The sequence below is a fragment of the Arvicanthis niloticus genome, chromosome 4 (genome assembly GCF_011762505.2).
Source record: "Arvicanthis niloticus isolate mArvNil1 chromosome 4, mArvNil1.pat.X, whole genome shotgun sequence".
Lineage (NCBI taxonomy): Eukaryota > Metazoa > Chordata > Mammalia > Rodentia > Muridae > Arvicanthis > Arvicanthis niloticus.
The window spans coordinates 67863085-67887148 of record NC_047661.1 but is presented as its reverse complement, the minus strand read 5'-3'; the positions used below and the strand labels follow the sequence as shown (position 1 = coordinate 67887148).

Genomic DNA, 24064 nt, shown 5'->3' with positions numbered 1-24064 from the left:
ACCTCTGCTCAGCCACACCACAGCTGCCTCTTCCTCAGCAACCCTCTTCTATAGAGTTTTTAAAAGTTCTTAGAGCAAGCAAGATGGCTGGAAGAGCAAAGGCGTCTGCCAACAAGCCCATCTGACCTGAGTTCAATCCCTGAGACCCACACACTGGACTGAAACCTGAGCTCTACACATGTGATGTTGTACCTATATGTCCACGCACGCACATGAATGGGGGCTGGAGAGATGGCTCAGGAGATAAGAGCACTGCCTGCTCTTCCAGAGGACCTGGGTTCAATTCCTGGCAACCACATGGTGATTCACAACAGTCAGTAACTCCAGGTCTAGAGGACTTGAAGCCCTCTTCTGGCCTCTGCAGTCACCAGACATACATACATGTAGACAAAACATACATACACATAAAATAAAAATGTCTTCTTTTGTTTATTTGTTTTAAATTGTGGCAAGTCCATATACTACAAAATATACCCTCAGCCACTTTTAGGATAAGATTCAATGGCCTTAACTAGACTCACAGTATTGTGGGACACTATTGTGTGACAGTGCTCACACTACTGTGTGACAGTACTCACTATTGTGTGGCACTAATATGAGACAATACTATTGTGTGGCACTATTGTGTGACAGTGCTCACACTATTGTGTGACAGCTCTGTGGGCTTTCCATCTTAGAAACTCTACATTCATAAAACTGAGGTTCATCCCTCCCCTCTCCTCGGCATTTACTTCTCTGCTGCTGTTTTTTGTTTCCAATTTTCTTTTCTTTCTTTCTTTTTTTTTTCTTTTATTTAACGTATGAGTGCTCTGCTGCACATACATCCTCAGGCCAGAAGGGGGCACCAGATCCCATTATAGATGGTTGTGAACGGCCATGTGGTTGCTGGGACTTGAACTCATGACCTCCGGAAGAGCAGTCAGTGCTCTTAACCACTGAGCCATCTCTCCAGCCCCATTTCCAATTTTCAATTAAAAAAACCTGTTTTATGTGTGCAGCAGGGAGTTGGGCGTGCCTGTGCACCACCACTGCCCGCCTGGTTTTTGTTTTGTTTGTTTCTCTGTGTAGCCCAAACTGTCTTGGAACTTATTCTGTAGACCAAGCTGGCCTCAAACTCACAGAGATCCTCCTGCCTCTGCTTTCAGAGTGCTGGGATTAAAGGTGTGTTGTACCACCACCACCACCACCACCACCACCACCACCACCACCACCACCAGCAGCAGCAGCAGCAGTTTTTATTTTTTATTGGAGAAATTCTCTTCTTATTTCTTTTTTCCTTATGGACTCCTTTTCTTCCTCATACCCTGAAAGGCACTAAACAAAAGGCCCTGCCTTCTCCATCCTGGCCTTTCCCCACCTAGTCTTGCTGCTCCTAAGACCTTTAGAACAAGGGGCTTCTCCCATGAAGCCCGGAAAGGGCCTGAGACTGAGACTGGGCTCCAGGGGCCTTCCTGCGCTGTCTGGGAAATTTGGTAGCCTTTCTTGTTTGACACCCAATTTCTCCAGCTATTGGCTGAAGGAAGGAGCAAGAAAGCAGTCATGCTTTCCAGCACCATGGATTCCTCCCTCACTGCCCTAGAGCCTAGCTTCCTCTCCTGCTCCAGACACCCCTCAGACTTCTGGTCATTTTTATGTGGCTTGCCCAGAGGCTTGTTGAACATTCATTCCTTGTAGTGAATAATTCCAGGGGCATATTCCAGGCTGAGCTACGGAATACCTAGAAAGCTGGCAGACGATGCTTCTGAGACTCTGTGAGACCGATTGTAGAGCAAACAGACAGCAAACTGGCTGGAAAAGAGCCACCCTTTATATGGCAGGCACTATCTAGTAAACTTCCAGATTCCAGAATTTAACACCAGTGTCCCAGCTTCTTAGTCTCAAGTGGAGAGCCACACTTGGTCCTGAAGTTTCCAGACTTGTACTGAGCAACCCTACCTGTATCCTGGGGGCTCCAGCTTGTATGGACTTGTCATTGGACGCCTCAGCTTCCATAATCAATCATGTGAGCCAGTTTCTCTGTCTGTCTGTCTGTCTGTCTGTCTGTCTGTCTGTCTGTCTGTCTGTCTATCCATCCATCCGTCTGTCTATCCATCCATCCGTCTGTCTGTCTGTCTGTCTATCTATCCATCCATCTATCTGTCTATCCATCCATCCATCTATCTGTCTGTCTATCCATCCATCTATCTGTCTGTCTGTCTATCTATCCATCCATCTATCTGTCTATCCATCCATCCATCTATCCATCCATCCATCCATCCATCCATCCATCCATCCATCCATCCATCCATCCATCCATCCATCCTTTTTTCTCTGTGTGGAAAGCCATGCCTAGTATACCCCTTTCATCCCCCTTTCATCTCCCTTTCATCCTCCATGGTGGTGCACACATACACTTTGTTTTCAGGTTCCATGCCAGTGGACGCTGAGCCTGCTGCTATATTCTGGCCACTGTGAACAACGTTTCTATGAGCTCAGAAATATAAATGTTCCCAATCTGTTTGATCATACCCAGAAGCAGGGCTAATGGATCATACCGTGGCCATTCTGTTGGCCCTCGGGAGGACTGCCCAGTGCTCCTCACTTCACACTCTCTACCTAGTGTACACATGGGTGTAGGCATATATTTTTCTCAACCCACATTAATGAGGGGCCTACCTTCCCTCTAGCCCTCCACCCACCAGAGAAGGCCAAACAATGCTCACTCTGTGGGGTCACAGCGTCTTTGGGGTCATATTTATGTTTTTTTCTAAACATCACACGTCCTTTCACGTGTCTACTATAACAAAACATCCTTTCACCTGTGTGCCCGAGCAAAACAACATTTGACATAACTAACTTTCCAAAGAAACCAGAAGTTTCTACTTCACAGGCTCCGATATCTTCACATTCTTTTTTTTCTAACACTTGGTGTTTTTGTTTTTTCTTCTATTTCTCAGAGCCATTTCAGTAAGTGTTATAAGGTGCCTAGTTATGGGTTCTTAAGATTTAAAAATTTTTATTTTATATGCATGACTGTTTTGCCTACATATATCATGTATGTATATGTATCACCCATATCTGGTGCCTGCAGAGTCCAGAAGAGGCTGTAAGATTCCTTGGAACTGGAGTTACATGTAGTTGTGAGCTGCCTGCCATGAGGGTGCTGGGAGCTGAGCTTGAGGTTCATGTCCAGCCCAGCTCAGCTTTCCCCCATCAGTTGTTCACATGCACTGCTCTTGCAGAGAACCAAAGCCCGCCTTATGGCATACATGTCAAGAGACTCACACTGCTTGGAAACCCAGTTCTAGGAGATCTGATTCCCTCCTTTAGTTTCCTTGGGGACCTGCGCACACACACACACACACACACACACACACACACACACACACATCCCTACTAAAAAAACAATAGAATTGGGGCTGGAGAGATGGCTCAGAGGTTGAGAGCACTGACTGCTCTTCCAGAGGTTCTGAGTTCAATTCCTAGTAACCACATGGTGACTCACAACCATCTGTAATGAGATCTGGAGCCCTCTTCTGGCATGGAGGCATATATGCAGGCAGAATATTGTGTAAATAAATAAAAAAAACAAAAACAACAACAACAAAAACCTTTCATTTAAACAGCAAACTCCTTTCATTTAAAACCCAGAAAAGAAAGCTTCCAACAGTCCCCAGGCCTTTGAGCACATCTCCCTGTGTGGCCTTTGGCGACTCTTCACAGCGTGTTTCTTTCTGATACGTTCTCATGCTTTGCTTTTTATTACATTTATTTATTTATTTATTTATTTATTTATTTATTTATTTATGTGTGAGCCGAGCGTGCAGGTGAGTGGAGCTCAGAGAACTTATGGGAGGGCCGCTTCTCTTTCTCCGGCATGTGGATCCTTGCGAGCAAACTCAAGTCATTAGACTTGGTGGCAAGCTTCTTTACCCACTCAGCCATCTTGACAGCCCTTTGCTTGGTTTTGAGTAAATTTTTTCCTCCACTTTTACAAATCTCTCTGAGTTCGTATTTTCAATTATTTTGTAATTAAGTGTGTGCGTGTACTTGTGTATGTGCCTCTGTGTGTGTATGCCTGTGTACCTGTGTGTGTGTCTGTATACCTGGATCTGAAGTGACAGATGTCAGTGAGTCAGATGGTGTGACTGTGAACTCTCAGTCTCTGCAGGAACAATATCTTAATCACTCCCCAGATCTTCAATTTTTTTCATTTCTATTTTTAGATTTTTTGTTTTATTTTTTGTGTATGATGATTTGCTCACACATGTCTGTGCACCATGTGCACGCCTGGTGCCCAAGGAAGTCAGAAGGAGGCGGTGGATTTCTTGGAACTGGAGTCATGGACTATTGTGAGCTACCATGTGAGAATGTCGAATGCAACTGGGAGCCTCTGCAAGAAAAGGTGCTCTTAATTGATGAGCCCCTTTAAAACACTTATTTTAGTTTTAGTTATGTACTTGTGTGTGTCCGTGTTTGGGTATAAACAAGTATGAGGGCGAATATCTCAGGAGTCCTGGAGAAGGAGGTGAGATACAGGCGACTAGGAACCATCCAATGTAGGTGCTGGGAAGCAAACTCAGGTCTTCTGCAAGAGCCCTGAGGGTTCTTAACTGCTGGGCCACCTCTACGGCTCGTTTTCAGTTCTCTGACTAGGAGGACAAGAACATAGAAATTGATGCTAACCCCACGTGGTGGTTTGAATATGCTTGGCCCGTGGGAAGTGGCACTATTAGGAGGTGTGGCCTTGTTGGAGGAAGTGTGTCATTGTGGGGGTGGGCTTTGAGGTCCTATCCTCAGGTTCTGCCCAATACAGAAGAGGCTTCATCCTACCTTCCTGGAAGCCAGTCTTCTCCTGGTTGCCTTCAGAACAAGATATAGAACTCTTAGGAACTCCAGTCCCATGCCTGCCTGGACACTGCTATGCTTCCTGACATGGTGATAATGAACTGAACCTCTGAACCTGTAAGGTAGCCCCAATTAAAAGCTGTCCTTTATAAGAGTTGCCTTGATCATGGTGTCTCTTCACAGCAGTGAAAACCGCTGTGAAGACATCCCATCCACCAGTAACAAACTCCCACCTTGTTATATTTTTTGAGTCTCATGTAACCTAGGCTGGACTCAAACCTATGACAATTACCTGCTTTAGTGGCCCAAGTGCTAAGATTACATATGTGAACTACCATGCTCATTAAGAGTGATTGTCTGTCTGTCTCTCCCTCCCTCCCTCCTCCACCACCACTGTAGAGATGGCTCAGTAGTTAAGAGCACTGACTGCTCTTCCTAAAGGTCCTGAGTTCAATACCGAGCAACCACATGGTGGCTCACAACCATCTGTAATGGGGTCTGATGCCCTCTTCTGGTGTGTCTGAAGAGAGCAATGGCGTACTCATATACATAAAATAAATAAATAAATGAATCTTTTTTTTTAAAAGAGTCTCTTCTCATCTATCTATCCATCCATCTATCTATCTATCTATCTATCTATCTATCTATCTATCTATCTATCTACCTATCTACCTATCTACCTGTCTATCTACCTATCTATCTAGTTAGATGAAACCTAGGACCTCTCAATAAATGCTAGACAAGTGCTCTACTACTGAACTATGTCATCAGTCAATTTTTATACTTTTGAGATTAAAAAAAAAAAAAGCCCAATCTGTCCTTGAACTCACTGGGTAGCCCAAGTAGGCCTTGAATTTGTAATCCTCCTGCCACATCCTTTCAAGTAGCCAAGATTATAGGCTTGTACCATTACTTCTGGCAAGAGGAGCTATGTGGCTATGTGTTATAAAACTCTTTGACCTTCTAAGAGATGCAAGTTTTTTCTGGACCTCACAGCCAGAGTTAATAATATGGCTTGAAGTCGCTTAAGACTTAACACAGATATCCTGCTGTGTGCTTAGCCTGTTGGTTTAACCTGCCTTTAAGAGAACAATGTAACAACCAACCTTACTTGCCTTGGATTCCTATGTAATCAACACTTACATTCTGAGCTAATGCATAGCTGTAATCTTAAATTATGTACTCCTCCATGTCCCTGACCCACGGTAACATGTCTGTGTGGCCTAATAATCATTTGCTGAATACAACAAAGATATAGATTGGAAGAAATCATATAAAATGAATATTCACCATAAATGTTGTACACACTATTTAGGTAATGTTTTATAAACAGTAATGTTTATAGTACAGATTGTTATCTGGGTCAGTTGGAGTCTATGACTTCATCTCTTATAAAACTCTGTTAGAAGCCAGGTGGTGGTGGCGCACGCCTTTAATCCCAGCACTTGGGAGGCAGAGGCAGGCAGATTTCTGAGTTTGAGGCCAGCCTGGTCTACAGAGTGAGTTCCAGGACAGCCAGGGCTACAAAGAGAAACCCTGTCTCGAAAAACAAAAACAAAAAAACAAAACAAAACAAAATAAACAAAAAAATATAAAACTCTGTTAGAGGTTTCTGTAAAGTATCCCATCCCTTCCCCATGGGATGCTTTATGTAATGTTCCATGAAGACAAAGCAAAGCCCTTTGCCAGGGACAGATACATACAGACATAGATTCACACAGACTTAGACACAAATTCACAAGACAGCTTTCAGGCAGGCACAGATTCAGACTCAAACAACAGACAGACAGAAAGATGGAAGACACAGGAAATAAAAATGGAGAACACAAATCTGAGCTTGCTCTTCATTAAAGACACCAAGAGGAAGTATTATGGGGTTTGTGACCCCTGGGAAAAGACCATACAGTCAATGGCATAGACTCAATCCAATTACAATAGACTTATTGACTAACTGCCAGCAGGACAGACACTCTGAGCCAAATTTGAGATTGCCATGAGAAAGGAACTGAAGGAAGAAATTTTAAAGGGGAAAACCACAAGAAGACCTTCAGTATCTATGAAAACAAGCAAAAACTGGTCTGTTCTGCCAAGTTAAGAAGTTAAGGCAACTCGAAACAATCTTTGGGGCTCTGCACAAGAAAGTTACAGAAGCAAAAAAGCAGTCATAACAAGTAGACAGTCACAGCTGTACATTCTGGGGTACAACTCATTTCGTCAGGGTAACTGGGAACTCATTTTACAGGTTATTCAGGGACTAATCAGGATGATCAAGACCTTGAGCCTACATCCTTGTCCTAGCCCAAGGTCGATTTCCTGCCAGATTTCTAGAAGGTGCTCTCCACATTCCCCAAAGCTAGAAAGGAATCTGAGTTTCCCCCCCAAACCCCCAGAAAGGAATGAATGTTCAGGGACCATCATGATGTCTCAAGCCTGTGATCCCAGAACATGCCATGATAAGGCAGGGCCACTGCTATAAATCTGAGGTCACACAAAAACTTTGGTAAGTTTCAAGATAGTTTGGGATACAATGTAAGACCTCATTTCAAAACAAAACAAAGCCACCTGGTACCCACTAATTAGTACATTCAAATTTTGTCTTTATGTATCAGTAAAATTGAAAAAAAAATGAAAATGAAAGACTGTGTCCTAGTTTGCTTTCCATTGTTGTGATAAACATCACGACCAAAAGCAACTTGACAAAGGATTTATTTTATCTTTTCTTTGATCTTCTTTGTTTTTTTTTGTTTTTTTTTGTTTTTTGTTTTTTTTTTTTTTGAAACAGACTCTTTATATATTCATGGCAGTCCTGGAACTCACTATGTAGACCAGGCTGGCCTTGAACTTACAGAGATCCTTCTGGCTTGCCTTCTATGTGCTGGGACTAAAGGCTTGTGCAATCACACCCAACCTGCATTTACTTAATCTTACAGGTTACAGTTCATAATAAAGGGAAGGCAGGGGAGAAACTCAAGGCAGGAACCCAGAGACTGGAGCGGACTGTATGAGAGAATACATAGTGCTTTCTCCTTCGGCTCACATTCAGCTTGCAAAGGTAGCACAGCCCACAGTGGGCTGGGCCTTCACATCAGTCATTAACCCATTAACCAATAAAATGCTAACAGACTGTCGGCTTACAGGCCAGTCCACTGAAAGTAATTACTTAATTTACATTCCCTCTTCCTAGACGAATCTAGCCAGCATCAAGCTGACAAGACCAAAAAAAAAAAAAAAAAAAAAAAAAAAAAAAAAAAAAAAAGACAACAACTAACCAGCATAGACTGAAAGTACAGAATAAACGAATAACTTTTAAAAATATATATATACGTGTAAAACCAGACCCGGAGCTGGTGTCACCGCTGTTTCTCCAATTTGAGTTCCTATTCCTGAAAATTAGCTAGCTACCTTATCTTGCCTTCTTTTATCTCTACTGTTCGGGTTCCAAAAATGTGAAAAGCTACGGGAAAACTAAAGATTAGATTCCCCCTCCTCTCTACTGAAAATCGAATTCTAAAATTTAGGTTTGAATATAAAGATTCCACTAGATCTTTAAACAAAAGGTAACTTAACTGTATTGTCAAGAAGAGTCCCGGACACCAGGAATGGAGGAGCAGGTCTGCAATCTTAGCATTTGCAAATCTGAGGCAGGGGAACTATTGAGTTGACGCTCCCCAGGCCTTCGTAGCAAGATTTTTCCCAGAAAGAAACAAAAATAAAAGAGAAGAAAAATAAGAGAAAAGTAAAGAAGAAAAAGAAAGAGAAAGGAACGGAGGAAGGGAGAGAGGGAGCAGCATCATCTGCCTCCCGGTTTATGTGCCAGCCAATTACGAAGTCCCTTAGCAGGACACGCATGCGCAGTTGGTTTGAGGGCATATAGAAGCTAAAGGAGGCGGGGCTAGTTCCCTAATCCAAGATGGCCTAAGAGGTGCTTCTAGAGGGAGGTTAAAAGGCTAATAATGCCATTGGTGGAATTACGGCTGCTTCACAGTGGGAGGGAATGACAGCATCCCAGTTTCCGGTTCCGGCAGTACCGGGATCCCAGTCGAGATGGAGGAAGATGCGAACCGAGTCTGGCTGTCGCTGGGACTGGAGAGTAGTGCTGGGGCTGCGGTCTAGGAGTCCCAATCTCAGACGCGGCTGAACCGCCAGGGTCTGAGAAGGTAAGCGACCACGGTGCTTGGGTGCTTTGAAGGATCAGAGGTACCTAAGGATCGACTTGTCGAGGAGGCAGCGGATATATCTGTCTGCTCTGCGGGGCTGCATCGCCATGGGAAGCCGCTCTGCAGTTTTGACAACGAAAGGCAAGTCCCCCGAGGCATCTCGTCCTGGCAGAGGAGCATGAGAGACTGACAGCTAGAGAAGCATGGCGAGGGGCATGCCCGAGGACCCTGAATTGGCCGTGCAAGAGCCAGACAGAAGGTGCATAAAGGAGGGTGTCATGTGGAGTATGTGGAGGGGATTGTCATGTGGTGTGGGTGATGAGGTATCACGTGGAAATCTATTGAAGACCAATGAAGACTAGGTGGGAACCTCACCATGCCGGAGGGAGGAGGCTGTCTTAGATTGGGAGGTGACATAGTCAGGACCTAGTGAAGGGCAACGAATAGTTAGCGGGACAGGTGTTCCATCATACAGTTACATTCACATTCATGTGGGTGACAGCTACCAGAATGCAGAGCCTCAAGTGGCAGAGAACAGAAAGAGAAGAGGGTGCTGGCAAGTATTCGTTCTGTCTGAGAATTGCAGCCCCTAGGTGTCTGGTCAAGAGTTGACTATCGCACAGTGACCCGATGTGGTGGGAGTGGCCGACCAAAAAGATTGGAATGGACCAGTTAGTCATCATTGTGTCCAAGGCTGGAATCAGAGGGCTCCTAATCTGGTCTTGATGATGTTGGACTCTGAGAAGAGTTCTAATTCTTACAAAACCAACGAGTTCGAATAGGTAAAGCAATGCTTCCCGCATTTTGACAATCCATATAAACCATCTAGAGATGTTAGAGTGATATTTCTTAATGTTAGAGATATTTCTTAACCAGCAGGTTTACAGTATGGCCTGAAATCCCACCGGACCCCAAGACAGGGTCTTACTGTGTAAATCAGGCTGACCTTAAACTCTGTTTCTCTTGCCTCAGCCCCCTTGGGTGACAGACAAGTGCTACCGCACCTGGCTCTGCTCATGTATAGGCAACTATAATGTCCATGCCATCTGTAGACCACTCTGGCTGGTGAGGACTTAGAGCATCCCTGCTCAGTAGAACTTTGTGCAGTAAGAGAAATACTGTTAACAAAATACTTCCACAGTTATTAACTCCAAGGACCAACGATCTAGCTCAGTTGGTAGAATGTACATGGCATGCAGGAAGCCCTAGGCTTCCTCCCAGCGCTGAATAAACTGAGCAAGTGTTATCCTGGCTCACATCTATAATCTGCATCTAGGAATTGCAGATAAGAGACTCAGGAGTTCAAGGACAGCTTGGGCCACATGAAACTCATACCAAACAAACAACAAAACAGCAGCAAAGAAAAGCAAGAGAGTAGTTGTGAGTTTTGTTTATGTGAGGAGGAGAGTGGGGGTGGGGTAGCACATGTATATTTGAGCTGGTCTGTTTTCCATTTTATTTGATAACATCAAGCATAAAATGCTTCTTAGTCTGGGTGATCTGTTGGGATGCACAGAAGGCATTTTTTTTTTTTTTTTTTTTTTTTTTTTTTTTTTGAGACAGGGTTTCTCTGTATAGCCCTGGCTGTCCTGGAACTCACTCTGTAGACCAGGCTGGCCTCGAACTCAGAAATCCGCCTGACTCTGCCTCCCAAGTGCTGGGATTAAAGGCGTGTGCCACCACCGCCCGGCCACAGAAGGCATTTAATGATTTACAAACAATGCTTTTTTGTTTTTGTGTTTTTTTTTTAAGCAGGATTTCTTGTAACCCTGGATGGCCTTGAACTTGCCATAGTCAAAGATGACTATAGACTTGTGATCTACCTTCCAAATGCTAGGACTATAGGCATGGGTCACCATATCTTTTTGTTTTCTTCTTCTTCGCCATGCTGGGGATTGAATTTAGGGATTGAATTTACATGCTAGGCAGTCACTCTGTCAACTGAGCTACAACCCCAGCCCCATGAACAGTTTTAAAGGTGCCAGAAAATCCAGAATTGGAGTCAAGTACACAAATAAGGGTCAGACAAAGGGCCATAAGGAAGTTGGACTGGCTGAACCAGGAGAAAATACGGCTGAGGAATGATTGTATTCATATTTCTACAAAGAGGATTTTCCAGCAGATGAAACAAGAGAAACTGATATTTCAGCAGGGTGTCTGGAGGTTATAGGACACTGGAGCAAGCTGAGGTCCCACTTTTAGGGAGAAGCTTCGCTTATTCCAAGGGCATCCCTCTTAGCCTTTGGATATGGTGTCTTATTGATTGGGTCATGACCTTTAGTGGCTCCTTCTGTTATTATGACATTGTAGGATTATGGGCCTTGGGAAGTCCTGGCTTCCTTTCAGGGATTTATGGCAGGTTGATAAACGTGAGAGATGGAGAAAGGGAAAATGGAGCATTGGGTTCTGCCTCAGGATCGCTCCCTAGAGATGCCTGTAGTGGGTGATTTAGCATTACAGGTTAAGAAGGTGCCCAGGAAACCAGCTCTTAGAACAGAGTACCTCGTTGCTCTGCCCTTCTGCCCTGCCTAGCATGCAGTTTGTGCATGCCCAACAGGAGGCCCCTGCTTGAGCCCTGCTATGTTTGTCTTGTGATGACACCATGCCTGCTCAGCCAGTAAGCTCAGTCACTGCACGGAAACACTAAGAAAGAGAAGGCAGTCTTAGCTTCTGGACTAAGGCTGAGAGGACTGGCCGTCTCAAGGGTGTTTACAGTGCCTCCCATGAGAGAACTGAGCTGGTTGGCTCCCTTGGCACAGAAGGCACATGGAGTGGAGCTCTTGGCGTTTATCTTGCCTTCCCCCTGAGCAGCTGCACGGCTCTGGGATGGTTACATTTGACCGTTAGAGTCCCCAATTTGCTCCTTTAACCAGAAGTATTTTTGTTGTGGTTGTTTTGTGGTTTGTACACCTAAGGTTAGCCCAGATGCAAGCAGGTCCCATAGCTTTCTAGGTTCTTCAGAGAAATCTGCTCAGGTGCTTCTTCTCTCTTTCCGAGACTAGCTAATGGGCAAGGAGGACTCTGACCTTTGGCCTGTTCCTGACTTTTAGACTCCTTTCCCTAGAGAGTGTGGAGGAGGGTGAGGATGCCCTGCGGTGCAAAATCCCTCTCTACACTTGTCCCTACACTTTCTTCTAATATACACTGGAGAAAATATAAATTATGGTGGGGGGTGCAGGGGTGGTCAGAGCAGCCGGCATGGGGGACAGAAGTGAGGTAAACAGGCAGCAAATGTTAGTAAGGTGACCCATATTAAGCATAAATGGACAAAAGCGGCTTCTTCTTCAGAGGAGCCAGGAGTATTCCAGCCTCCAGGAACTCCTCCATGGCACTTAGTGACATCCTTTTATCTGTGTAGGCCTTGAATCATGCCGGGTGGGTGGACTGTCCACAGGATTAAGCATGCCCAGGCAGGTAAGACAGGGAATGGTCCCTATTCAGGACTGCGATGCCAAGACCTAGGTAGAGACAAAATCCAGAATGGTTAGTCTTACACACTGAGTAGAGGCTGAGGTGCGGGGTGGTCAGCATTGCTCTATGGTGAGGGATGATTTCAGAAGGGCTTGTCAAAGATGAGGTGCGGAGGCGACGCTCTGGGTTCTGGACGGACAGAGCCAGGCTGTTTGAAGGCTAGGCTTTGCTGAGGTGAGTGTCCCGAGAGATACAGCCTGAGAGATGGACTTTGAAGCCTAGACAGGAGGGGAAAGAAATGAAGTTCTGACCTTCCTCACATCTCCCACCTGCCCAAATCCCAGGTCTTCGGGCACAATGGAGGACAAGCGGAACATCCAGATTATAGAGTGGGAGCACCTGGACAAGAAGAAGTTCTACGTGTTTGGTGTAGCTATGACAATGATGATCAGAGTCAGCGTGTACCCGTTCACCCTTATCCGCACCCGCCTGCAGGTCCAGAAGGGCAAGAGTCTCTACCATGGGACCTTCGATGCCTTTGTCAAGATCCTGCGAGCAGAAGGAGTGGCGGGTCTCTACCGGGGCTTCCTGGTCAACACCTTCACACTCATCTCTGGCCAGTGCTATGTCACCACTTATGAGCTTACCCGGAAATTTGTAGCTGACTACAGCCAGAGTAACACAGTCAAATCACTGGTAGCCGGTGGCTCGGCCTCCCTCGTGGCCCAGAGCATCACGGTGCCCATCGATGTTGTCTCCCAGCATCTGATGATGCAGCGCAAGGGTGAGAAAATGGGTCGCTTCCAAGTGCGCGGGAACCTAGAGGGACAAGGGCTGATTGCCTTTGGCCAAACTAAGGACATCATCAGGCAGATCCTGCGGGCTGATGGCCTTCGAGGCTTCTATCGAGGCTATGTGGCCTCGCTGCTAACGTATATCCCAAACAGTGCTGTATGGTGGCCCTTTTACCACTTCTATGCAGGTAAGCAGGGGCTGGGAAGGAGAACACTTACTGATGGGGTGGGGGATACTGTTGCCTCTGGCTATTTTTAGAGTGGAGATGAGCAGAGAGGGGACCAGATCAGCACCACTGAGTGTTGGGTCACAGGTACATGCCCCCGCTGAGCCCAGCTGAATTCTAGTTTTGCTAGCCCTGTTTCTTCTTAGCACAGTATTTCATCTAGACTTTGTGGTAAAACTCAACACTGTGCTGTCACCCCGCCCCTTTGGGAATACACTCTGTCAATCAGTTTTTGTTCTTGTGGTTTTGTGAGACAGGGTCTCTGTTTAACCTAGACTGGCTTTGAACTCACTGTAGTCCAGTGTAACCTAGAACTAACAACAATGCTTCTGCTTGTAAGCACTGGGCTTACCTCAGCAAACACTTCGCTGGAAGGCTGGGGTTGTAGCTCATTTGAGAAGAGCTTGGCCAGCATGCGCAAGGCCAAAGGGTTGATCCCAGCACTGCAGAAAAGCCACACTAAGACTAAAGCGAGCGCCCAGGAAGGCATTTTCTCCTGAGGTTGCCTTTGACCTCTGCCTTCACTTGATTTCGTGAATACTTAAAAGAGTTAATGTTTCCCCTTACGCCCACATTCTGCAGCATTGCCAGCCAAACATGTCCAGAGGTCTCAGCTTACAATCTGACTGTGGGCCTCTGTGCACCAGAAGGCCCTATCCGTCCTACTAGGGATGGAGCACAAGGCCTTGCACACCCACCCATACACACAGGCAGCTGCTTGGCCATTGAACTGCGTCACCAGCCATTTAAAAATTAAATATTGGGCTGGGCGGTGGTGGTGGTGCACGCCTTTAATCCCAGTACTTGGGAGGCAGAGGCAGGCGGATTTCTGAGGCCAGCCTGGTCTACAGAGTGAGTTCCAGGACAGCCAGGGCTACAGAGAAACCCTGTCTCAAAAAACAAAACAAAACAAAACAAAAATTAAATATTGGTATTGTTTTTAAAGTAGGGTCTTATTCTACAGCTCTGGCTAGCCTGAAACTCAGTATGTAGCTCAGGCTGACCTTAAACTCTGAGCAGTTTTCTTGCTTCAGCCTCTTAAAGTACTAGGATATAAGTGTGGACGCCCAGCTGAAGTCTTACTTTGAGGTAGGGTCCTGCCTGTGTTTCCTCAGCTGCTGGAGTTCTAGGCTCACAGTACCACACTCAGCGTGTTGGTTTGTCTCTGAGATTGGCACTCAGTTGACTCAGGCTGGCCTTAAACTACTGATCCTGCTGCTCTGCCCACCTGGTGCTGGGGTTCCGGCCATGCACCCACCACCCAGTGCTTTTTTATTTGAGTCGGGATTCATATAATCCAGTCTGGCCTTACACTTGCTCTGTAGACAAGAGGGACTTCAAACTCCTGATTCTCTTACCTCTTCCTTCTCTTCAAGTGCTGGGGTGACAGGCATGTGTCAGAATGCCCAGTTTGTTTGTGACATAGAGTCTCTCAGTGTATCCCACTCAGGCCTTCAACTCAGTGTGTACCTGAAGATGCCTTTCTGTCTCTGTCTCTGTCTCTCTCTGAGATAGGGTCTCACTGTGTAGCCCTGACTTGCCTGCTATGTGGGCCAGGCTGCCTGATGTTGGATTTCTAATCCTCCTTCCTCCGCTCCTGAGCGAGCGCTGGGATTAAAGGCTTGCACCATGTCTGGTTTATGCAGTGCCAAGCATCAGATCCAGTGTTTGAGCTACACTAGGTAAGCCCTACCAATGGAGCCATGTCCTCAGCCCCCCCGTTTATACTTTTGAGACATCTCACTAAGCAACTAGGTTGGACTTGAACTTGTTCTGTAGTCCATGCAGGCCCTCAATTTGTGATCCACCTCCTTCTGTTGCCCAAGAGCCCAGTTTACATGTGTATAAAGTAATTCCTAGGGGTGGTTTTCTATGCCCCCTTGTTCTCAAAAAATTGCTGGGAGTTTCTGTGCTCATTATAGCCCCCAAATAAAGACACAAACATCTGGTATTTTTATTAACAAGTGGCAAGCCTAACCTGGGCAGGTTCTGAGCTTTTCTAACTCAACTAGGGTGCTAATACCCAGACAAATGCCCCATTACTTGCCATTCTGGTCTTGCCCTGGCTTGCTCTGGTCCATGTGTGTCCTCATGGCTGCTCTCTTATTGTGTGATTTCATGTCGAACCCTCTTGGCCCCTCATGGTTTCCCATACCATCTTCTCCTCCTGGTTCTTCTCTCTGGGCCCCCTTCATTGGGATCAGAAGTCCCGCCCTACTCTCTTCTGTCCAGCTAATTGCCAATCAGCTCTTTATTAAACCAAACAACCTTTTTGCCTCAGGAAAGTGGCAGCTTGCAGGGGTAGGGCCAGTGCATACATGCCCAAGAAACAGTGCAGGTCTCAATGCTGCAGCCTAGTGACTATAAAACGCTTCTTTCAGGAGAAAAAGGGTACCCACGAGGCAAACGCCAGGTCACCCTGTTTCTGTTGACATGCTTGACTCTGGGGAGGAACACAGGAACTGGGGAAGAGGTGGCTCCAGCAGGCTTACAGAATCCTCCATGTCAGCTGGGACTTTGAAGCTGTGACTTCTACCCTGCCAACCTTCTTCCTACATCTCTAGTCTCTACTTACCTGGCCTCAGACTACCAAAACTAAGCACATGAGAAGGAATTGGTAAGGACTGATGACTGACCAGGAAACTGAGAAGAGATCTTTGAGGCGATGAGTCTGTGTGACCTCCTGTCTTAGGGGAAAGCCTGCATTTGTGTAGTGTCCTCCAGGTCCTTGGTCACTCAGCTCCAGTCTCACCCAGTGCTTCCAGTCACTCTGTTCTAAGTCACTAGTCTTGCTACCCCTGCTCCCCACAGGCATGCCTCTACCTCAGTGCTTTAATAAATGTTATCCTGTGCTTGGGAAGCTCTTTGCCTGAGGACACATGGTTTATATTTTCACCATCAGGTTGTTTCTGAACTTCACTTTCCAGGAAGCACCATAACTGCTTTGTTGAAAATCACAAGTTGTTTCACCTCTCCCTGTGCCGTGGTGTTTCTGCCCCCCAACCCCCTTCTCATTTTACCTTAGCTCCAGTACCCCCTCTGACACGGTGTTCTGCTTTGCTTATTGTCCCTCCTCTCTTACTAGAATGTGCACTTCCTGAGGGCAGGGATCTGAGGCCCTCAGGACCCAGGGTGGCTCACTGAATCTTTGCTGACTAAATGAATGAACTCTTGTCTTTTACTTCAAGAGAGAGTAAAACAGAGAATCTGTCCCCAGGCATACTTCCCAGTGGCACTGTGAGAAAACAGGCTGTGGTGCCTGGAATCCCAGAGTCATTAGCACTTTGAAATCCAAGTTTCTCCTTCTTCTCTCATGCTAGTGACTGAGCCTAGGGACTCACATGGGCCGAGCAGGCGCTGTGTCACTGAGCCACACCCCTAGTCTTTTTATATTTGACTTTTTGTTGCTCTTCTTATTTTGTGAGACATGACTGGCCTTATAAAATTATAAGCATGTATCACTATGCCTGGCTTTCTCTTTTTTTTTTTTTTGGGGGGGGGGGGTGTTTCGAGACAGGGTTTCTCTGTGTAGCCCTGGCTGTCCTGGAACTCACTCTGTAGACCAGGCTGGCCTCGAACTCAGAAGTCCACCTGCCTCTGCCTCCCAAGTGCTGGGATTAGAGGCGTGCGCCACCACCGCCTGGCAACCTTGACCTTATCCCTGTGTCTACTTGGAGTCCTGGGATTGTGCCACTGTGCCTGGTTTTCTGTGCTGGGGATCAAATCCAGAGCTCCATGCATGCTAGAGTGCCTTCTCAGCTTCTTGTATGCTAAGCGAGCACCTTGCTAACTGAACCCCTTTATTTACTGAACCCCTTTATTTTCCTCTCTCTCTCTCTCTCTCTCTCTCTCTCTCTCTCTCTCTCTCTCTCTCTCTCTTTAAATGTATGTGAGTACACTGTAGCTGTCTTCAGACACGCCAGAAGAGGGCATTGGATCCCATTACAGATGGTTGTGAGCCACCATGTGGTTGCGGAGAATTGAACTCAGGACCTCTGGAAGAGCAGTCAGTGCTGTTAACTGATGAGCCATCTCTCCAATTCCTCCCAACCCCCCTTTATTTTTTTGAGACAGAGTCTTATGTAGTCTGTTGGCCTGCAAGTCACTGTGTAGCTGAAGATGACCACAGATTCCCAACCCTACCTTCATCTTTCAAGTGCATCGCCATGCCTGACTGCATTGCTTGCTTGTCTTGTTTTTTGAGATAGGGTTTCTCTGTTATAGCCCTGACTGTCCTGAAACTAGCCTTGAAATCAGGGATCCGCCCATCCCTGGAATTAAAGGCATGCCTCATCGTGCCAGCCGTTTTTCTTTCTTGGTATAATCTGGTCCTCATTATAGGATAAGACTTCCTTTTAATATTGATTGCTTTTATTTGTAAAAATATGTACATAGTCCAAAATTCCAAGTAAATTTTGAAGTCCTAGGATTGTGGCTGAATTGGTCCAGTGTTTGCCTAGCACATATTGAATCCCTGGGAGCTGTCTCCAGCAGCATGTGGTCCAGCTGTGACACTGTAATCCCTGCACTCTGGGGATGTCAGGAGAGTCAGGGCTCATCCTCTACTACATACTGAGTTCCAGGCCAGCCTGGGCTACACAACACCTTGTCTTCCCCAACCCCCTAGAAGTAAAGAACTTTGAAAAGTATGCAGAATGCAATGAATAGCCTCCCTACCCATGGCTGTCAGTCTCTTCCATAGAGACTACTGTGTCCTTTTTAAATGGATAGAACCAGAATGACTTCTCCAGATAATATGCATCCAGATATCCAGATAATATGCTCCAGATAATATGCATCTCTGGTGGATGCGTGTAGAAGCAGAAAGAGAAAGTTATAAGCATAAAGGTCCAAAATGGCAAAGGGCAGAGGGCTTGTCTCTGTTGTTCAGACATTGAGGGCAGATGGGTGGTACCTCGTATCTTGAGGCGTTGTCTTTCCCTGGATTCCAGAGCAGCTGTCGCGCCTGTGCCCTCAGGAGTGCCCTCACATTGTCTTTCAAGCCATCTCTGGGCCCCTGGCTGCAGCCACTGCCTCCATCCTCACCAATCCCATGGATGTCATCAGAACCCGTGTGCAGGTAATACCAGCCTCCTCTCTACCCTTGACTCAGAGAAGCCATTAGAAGCAAGACCAGTAGGCCTCCAGTGTCCTTGTGACCTCAGTGTGCCATGACCCTGGTGTTTAGTCAGCCCTGTGATCATCCAAGCCCCTCCCTGTCCTTGTCTCTGCAGATACCAGCTGAGCGCTCGGAAATGTCTAGCTTGGTTTTTCTTGCTCTGTCTGTCTTGCAGATCTACCTATTTGCATGCCCAGCCTTGGGAGCTCTTACTGCTTTCTTCTAGCCTTCAGCTGGAATCTGTTCCATACGCTATTAGCCTAGGCCCTAAGCCACCCTTTCTCACCTTGCAGGTGATTAGACTTACTGATTTCATAGTAATTTCAGGTGTCTCTGATTTTTCCACTAGGCTATGAATCCATAGGGAATGACTGAACTCAGAGAGGTGGTCTTCAAAGAAGAGATCTGGGAGTAGGGAGGAAAAGCAGGGACAGTTGAGGACAATGGAAAACGAGAGAGACATGGATATCTTTTTCTTTCCATGGTTTTATTCCATTTCTTTACTGTGTGTGCGTGAGACAGACATGGTCTGAGCAGAAGCTAGGAGAAAGCTTGGGCGAGTGGGCGAGTTCTTACCATGTACCGTGTGGGCTCTGGGAACCAAACTCAGGTTTGCTGGTTCTTTTGTTTGTTTTTTTCAACCCTTAAAGTCAGGTTCTCATGTATCCCAGGCTGGATACGTATAAGTAGCTGCAAGGAGGGCCTCAGCCTCCCGGTCATGCCTGCTTTTAGAGTCGCTGGACTTTTCAGTAAATACTGAACCGACTAAGCTCCCAGCTTTTTCTTTTTTTGGTTTGTTTTTGAGACAGGGTGTCATGTAGTCCAGTCTGGCTTCAAAGCTGCTGTTGTAGCTGACGCTGGCCTTGAATTCCTGATCTTCCTGAGTTCTGGGATCACAGGGAAATGCCTGATGTTTGGTCTTTTGTTGTTTTTGAGACAAAGACTCATAGTTCAGCGAGGCTGTCCTCAAACTCACATATAGCTGAGGATGGCCTTGAACTCTTGATTCTGCTGCCTCCGCCCTCCATAGAGTGATTAAAGGTGCATGTCACCATGCCAACTAAGAAACTTTAAAGGGTTTTGTTTGTTTCTGCTTTGTTTTTTGGTGTGTGTGTGTACACTATTGTGTGCATGTAGAGGTCAGAGGTTAACTTGCAGTAGTTGGTTTCTTTCTATCATTGGGTTCCAGGGCATGAACTCAGGTCATCAGGCATGATAGTAAACACTGAGCTATGTCACTGGCCTGACAGACTCTTTTAAAATAGGTTTCACAGGTTTTACTGTGTAGAGATTCATCCAAAACTCTGACAACTCTTGGTGCTGCCCAGAAATTGTAGTCCTGTCTAAAGTCAGCTCTGAAGACAGCACCAAGAAATAGAATCTAAATATGGCACATTATATGCAAATGGGAGGCTTTGCTGTATCAAGCCTTAGATGTACAGCAAGGGAGCCTTTTAATGTGGAACTAGGGTAACTTAGGAAGAAAGGTGGAGAATCGAGAGAGATATAGGAGAAGGGTCCCGGGTATGGTGAGGACAGGAAGGAAGAAAAGGAACCTTAGCAGGTTGGGATAAAGTTGGGGGCCACTAGAGTGTCTAAAGAGAGGGACAACATATACAGGCATTTTTGTCCCTAGGAAAAAGTTCTTCTTCCAACATTTGAAAGTCAATACTCTGGCACCTGGTTGGGCCCTCCAGTGTCTTTACCGTGGAGAATCAGGGTTGGCTCATTCTTTCTTTACCCTTCCCTGGGTGTCTTAGGAGCCAACCCTAGGGATTGCCTTTAAGGTCTCTGCTTTAAGGAGCTTCTAGGCCATAGGCTTGGACTAAGCTGAACATGCCCTTGCAAAGACTAAGGGAGGTTGTGGAAGCAGGGTGGTCAGATAAGATGTCAGAGGGGAAGATGAGGTTTGGAGGAGGTGCTGAAGAAGGCAGGGCAGAGCAGGGAGCTGTGGTAGACAGGACTGGCATCACCTCGTAAAGGCTGCAGTGGACAGGGAGGTCTGAATAAAGAATTCTTTGCCTTACCTTGGCACAAGTGCTCTGATGTGGACTCTGTAGTTGTGATTTGGGAGTAGGGGAAGAAGGTAGGACTGTGTGGAAAAAGGGAAGAGATCCTTGTCCTGGCTACTGCATGCGTGAAACAAAAACAGGAGGTTTCTAGCCCTGAAGCCTAGAGAGATTGAGATGACCAGAGCCAGCCATGGCTGGGCAGAGCTGCTTGAGGGCCTCATTGGGGAATGAATGCAGCCACCCAGAGACAGAGAAGCACCTAGTTCTTACAGCTGGAGAGCTTGCCTGAGGGCAGTGGTAGCTGGCACTTAGTGAGTACCGTCATGCCCGGGAGAACTGTTGGCAGTCCATTGTTTGAGACAGGGTTCCATCTTGTACCTCTGACTGGCCTAGAACTCACTATATCTACCAGCTGGCCTGGAATTTATAGAGATTCACCTGCCTCTGCCTCTCTAGTGCTGGGATTAAAGATGTGGGACACCATGCCTGGCTCTGTTGTTGGCATTGTAACAACCTCATGACACAGAGTCTCTCTCTCTCTCTCCTCTCTCTCTCCTCTCTCTCTCTCTCTCTCTTTCTCTTAATGTATATGAATGAGTACACTGTAGCTGTCTTCAGACACACCAGAAGAGGGTATTGCATCCCATTACAGATGGTTGTGAGCAATGTGGTTGCTGGGAATTGAACTCAGGGCCTCTGGAAGAGCAGTCAGTTCTCTTAACCTCTGAGCCATCTCTCCAGCCCAGGCATAGGGACTATCACCGTTTTCTGTTTTAGAAAACTGGGGTAGGGAGGGTTAAGCCCACCCAGATAGTCTGTCACTAGAGCTTAGAGGAACTCACTGCTGTCTCAGGAAGCAGAAGCTAGCCCTTGGAGTCTCCCTTGAGCCTGAAGTGCTGTTGAGGGTGTGCTGAGCAGTGGTGACAGCAGACAGTTGGTGTATCTTCACTGTGGTGACTTTTCCAGGTTGAAGGCAAGAGCTCCATCATCCTGACCTTCAGACAGCTGATGGCAGAAGAGGGGCCTTGGGGCCTCATGAAGGGCCTCTCAGCCCGAATCATCTCGGCTACACCCTCCACCATTGTCATTGTGGTGGGCTACGAGAGCCTGAAGAAACTCAGTCTGCGACCCGAGCTGGTGGACTCGAGACACTGGTAGTGATCGGTGGATGGAGAGGCTGTGGTTTCACACATTACTTTGAGCTGGGGCAGAGCAGGGAGAATAACTACCCCTGTGAATGCCACCACCACACACCCATCCTGCTCCAGGTGGCCTATCAGGGACAAGAGAAGAGACTTTGGACTGCCCTTGCTGCAGAGGTTCTGTGCCTGGCTTCCCTGATCCCTGTAATTTTATTCCTCCTGCAGATCTGGGCCCCTCACTTGGTCCTTATACTCAGTCATGGCCTGAAGATCAACCGCCACAGGACCCTGTTGGCCCCTCAATGGTGCCCCTCTCTCTGTCCTTCCTTCAGGCCTGGAGAAGAGCTGCTCATAGTTTGCTTGTCCCTGCTTCTTCTTCTTGAGTCTTTAGGCCAAGGCTCTAAGTAGCTGACTGATTTTTTTTTTTATGCTTGCTTATTTTAAATTTGGGACTTGAGTTGTTCACTGGACTACTCTGTTTGCCCTGCCTTTTGGGGACAAATCGGAGCAGCGCACACTCTACAGGACATTCGTCTTCTCTGGGAGTTACTAGGAGGGAGAGATGCTGAGGCTTTAGCAAGTGTGTAGTTGAGCATCTGTGAATGAGCCAATTAATCCTGATAGCTCAGTTCGCTGTCAGACCCCACTCCTTGGAGAAGTGGAAAACTGTGACACCAACCCCAATTCTTTGTCCCTTCCTTGTCCCGTCAGGCCTAGGAACCTACAGATACAATGAGCTGTTGGCCTTTGTTGGCCCAGGTGACTACAGTAGAGGGCCCAGTTGTGAGTGGATCAGAGACTTACTGGAGTACACTGGACTTGGAACATTGCCCTGAAGCCAGGTTGAGAGAGCCATAGGCTTGGAACGTAATGAGGGGATGTGTGTTCCTCACTTATATTTCCTCAGGCCAGCTGAGCCAAGCCCAGAGGCGCCATGGAGGTTCTGAGTCCTAGGCTGCAATGCCACAGGCATACCTGTCACTCAGATGAATTACAACAGGTGTCTCACAGTGGGTCTCTGGAATATGAACTGTCCTTGTTTTTCTTGTCCTTGGTTGTGAAGTGTCGTCCTAGTCATGGTACCTTGTGCTGGCAACAGAAAAATAAAAGAACAGTCAGGAAGGCACCCAAGGCCAGGTCCACCTGGTTACCAGCCGCATACTGCCAAAATCGTTGATGCCCCCTCCCCTCAGGAGCTTCCCTCTTCCCTGCCTCCACTGAGCCTGTGTTGGCAGGAGAGAGGCACAGCATGAGGAATGGGAAGAAAGCAGGCAAATCTTGCTGTTTGGCCTAGGTGATGCTTTCAACCTTATCAGTGGCCCCATGCCTTGGGAAATGCCATGGTGCCAATTTGGAAGGTGCTAGCTAACTAAAGCCTCCATGTTTCTCATGGCTGCTCCACATTCTTCCATCCTGACTGGACCCAGTCTCTGTACTTACCTACTTGTTGTAGTCTATATTTGTTTCCTTCTGAGTTGTCTACTTTTATTTGTCTCGTTCTGGTTTTTTTTTTTTTTTTTTTTTTGAGACAGGGTCTTATATATCCCAGGCTGGGTATGAATTCACTATGTAGCAGAGGATAGCCTTGAACTCTTGATCTGCCTCCACCTCCTGAGTTCCAGGTTTACAGGATACCGCCAGGCCCCACTTTCTGCACTTTATTGAGAGAGCCCTTCAATCTTGCCCATAGTTATCTGAAGGGTGGAACCCACAGATCATTTTAAATCCTTCTGCTCCTTACCTCTACCTTAAGAGCTATCAATACAACGGAGCAAGGGCTCCTCAAGCTTTTCCTATCAAGACCTTTGTGACTGGATGTCTCTCAGCTCTTCTTTGGTCCTCGCTTACCAGGGCAGAGTATGGACATAAGGTTCCTGCCTTTCATGCCTTAGGTTACTTCTTCCCGACTTGATTTTCTTGTCCAGTGTTTAAGCCTCCCCCTTTCTTGTCCTTTCTCTCTTTCCTTCTTTCCCTTTCTGTTTGAAAGGTTTATGGATGTAAAGGTAAAGGTATTCTTGTTGGGACCCCTACTTTCCCAAGGTCAGGGACTAGGATTAGCCTTGGTGAAGATGGGCCAGTAGGCGGCCATTTTTCCAAAACTGGAGACCAAAACAGCTAGAAATTTTGACTCGTTGGTCCCTACACAAATTAGAAACTCAGCAAGACAGGAAGGCTGGATGGAGGCACATGGGAAAGAAAATGCATTCAGCATTAGATAGAAATGGACTCTTGAGGATACTAGCTGCGAATATTCACTGTTGCACTGTATGAAATCTTTGAAATGTAATTAAAAGTTTTTATTGAGCCCCTAAAGTTCGGCTTCTGGGTTTTTTTCCCTTGTTTTGTCTTTCCCCGAGCGGAGACCTAATTGTCTA

General features: G+C 46.6%; 1 protein-coding gene across 6 annotated transcripts; it reads left to right on the top strand.

Moving 5' to 3' along the window:
- Window positions 1-8709: 8709 nt before the first annotated feature.
- Window positions 8710-24002, top strand: Slc25a44 (solute carrier family 25 member 44). 6 transcript variants are annotated; one of them, XM_034500063.1, is made up of 4 exons: window positions 8710-9243; window positions 12740-13377; window positions 18369-18496; window positions 21514-24002. In XM_034500063.1, the coding sequence occupies exons 1-4, from the start codon at window positions 9188-9190 to the stop codon at window positions 21703-21705; spliced, it is 1014 nt and encodes a 337-aa protein (XP_034355954.1). In that variant the 5' UTR covers window positions 8710-9187; the 3' UTR covers window positions 21706-24002. The 6 variants fall into 6 exon arrangements, with proteins under 6 accessions (XP_034355954.1, XP_076788814.1, XP_076788815.1 ...); XM_076932700.1 differs by having other exon boundaries at window positions 8733-9243; window positions 18374-18496; window positions 21514-21655; XM_076932698.1 differs by having other exon boundaries at window positions 8734-9125.
- The last annotated feature ends 62 nt before the right edge of the window (window positions 24003-24064 follow it).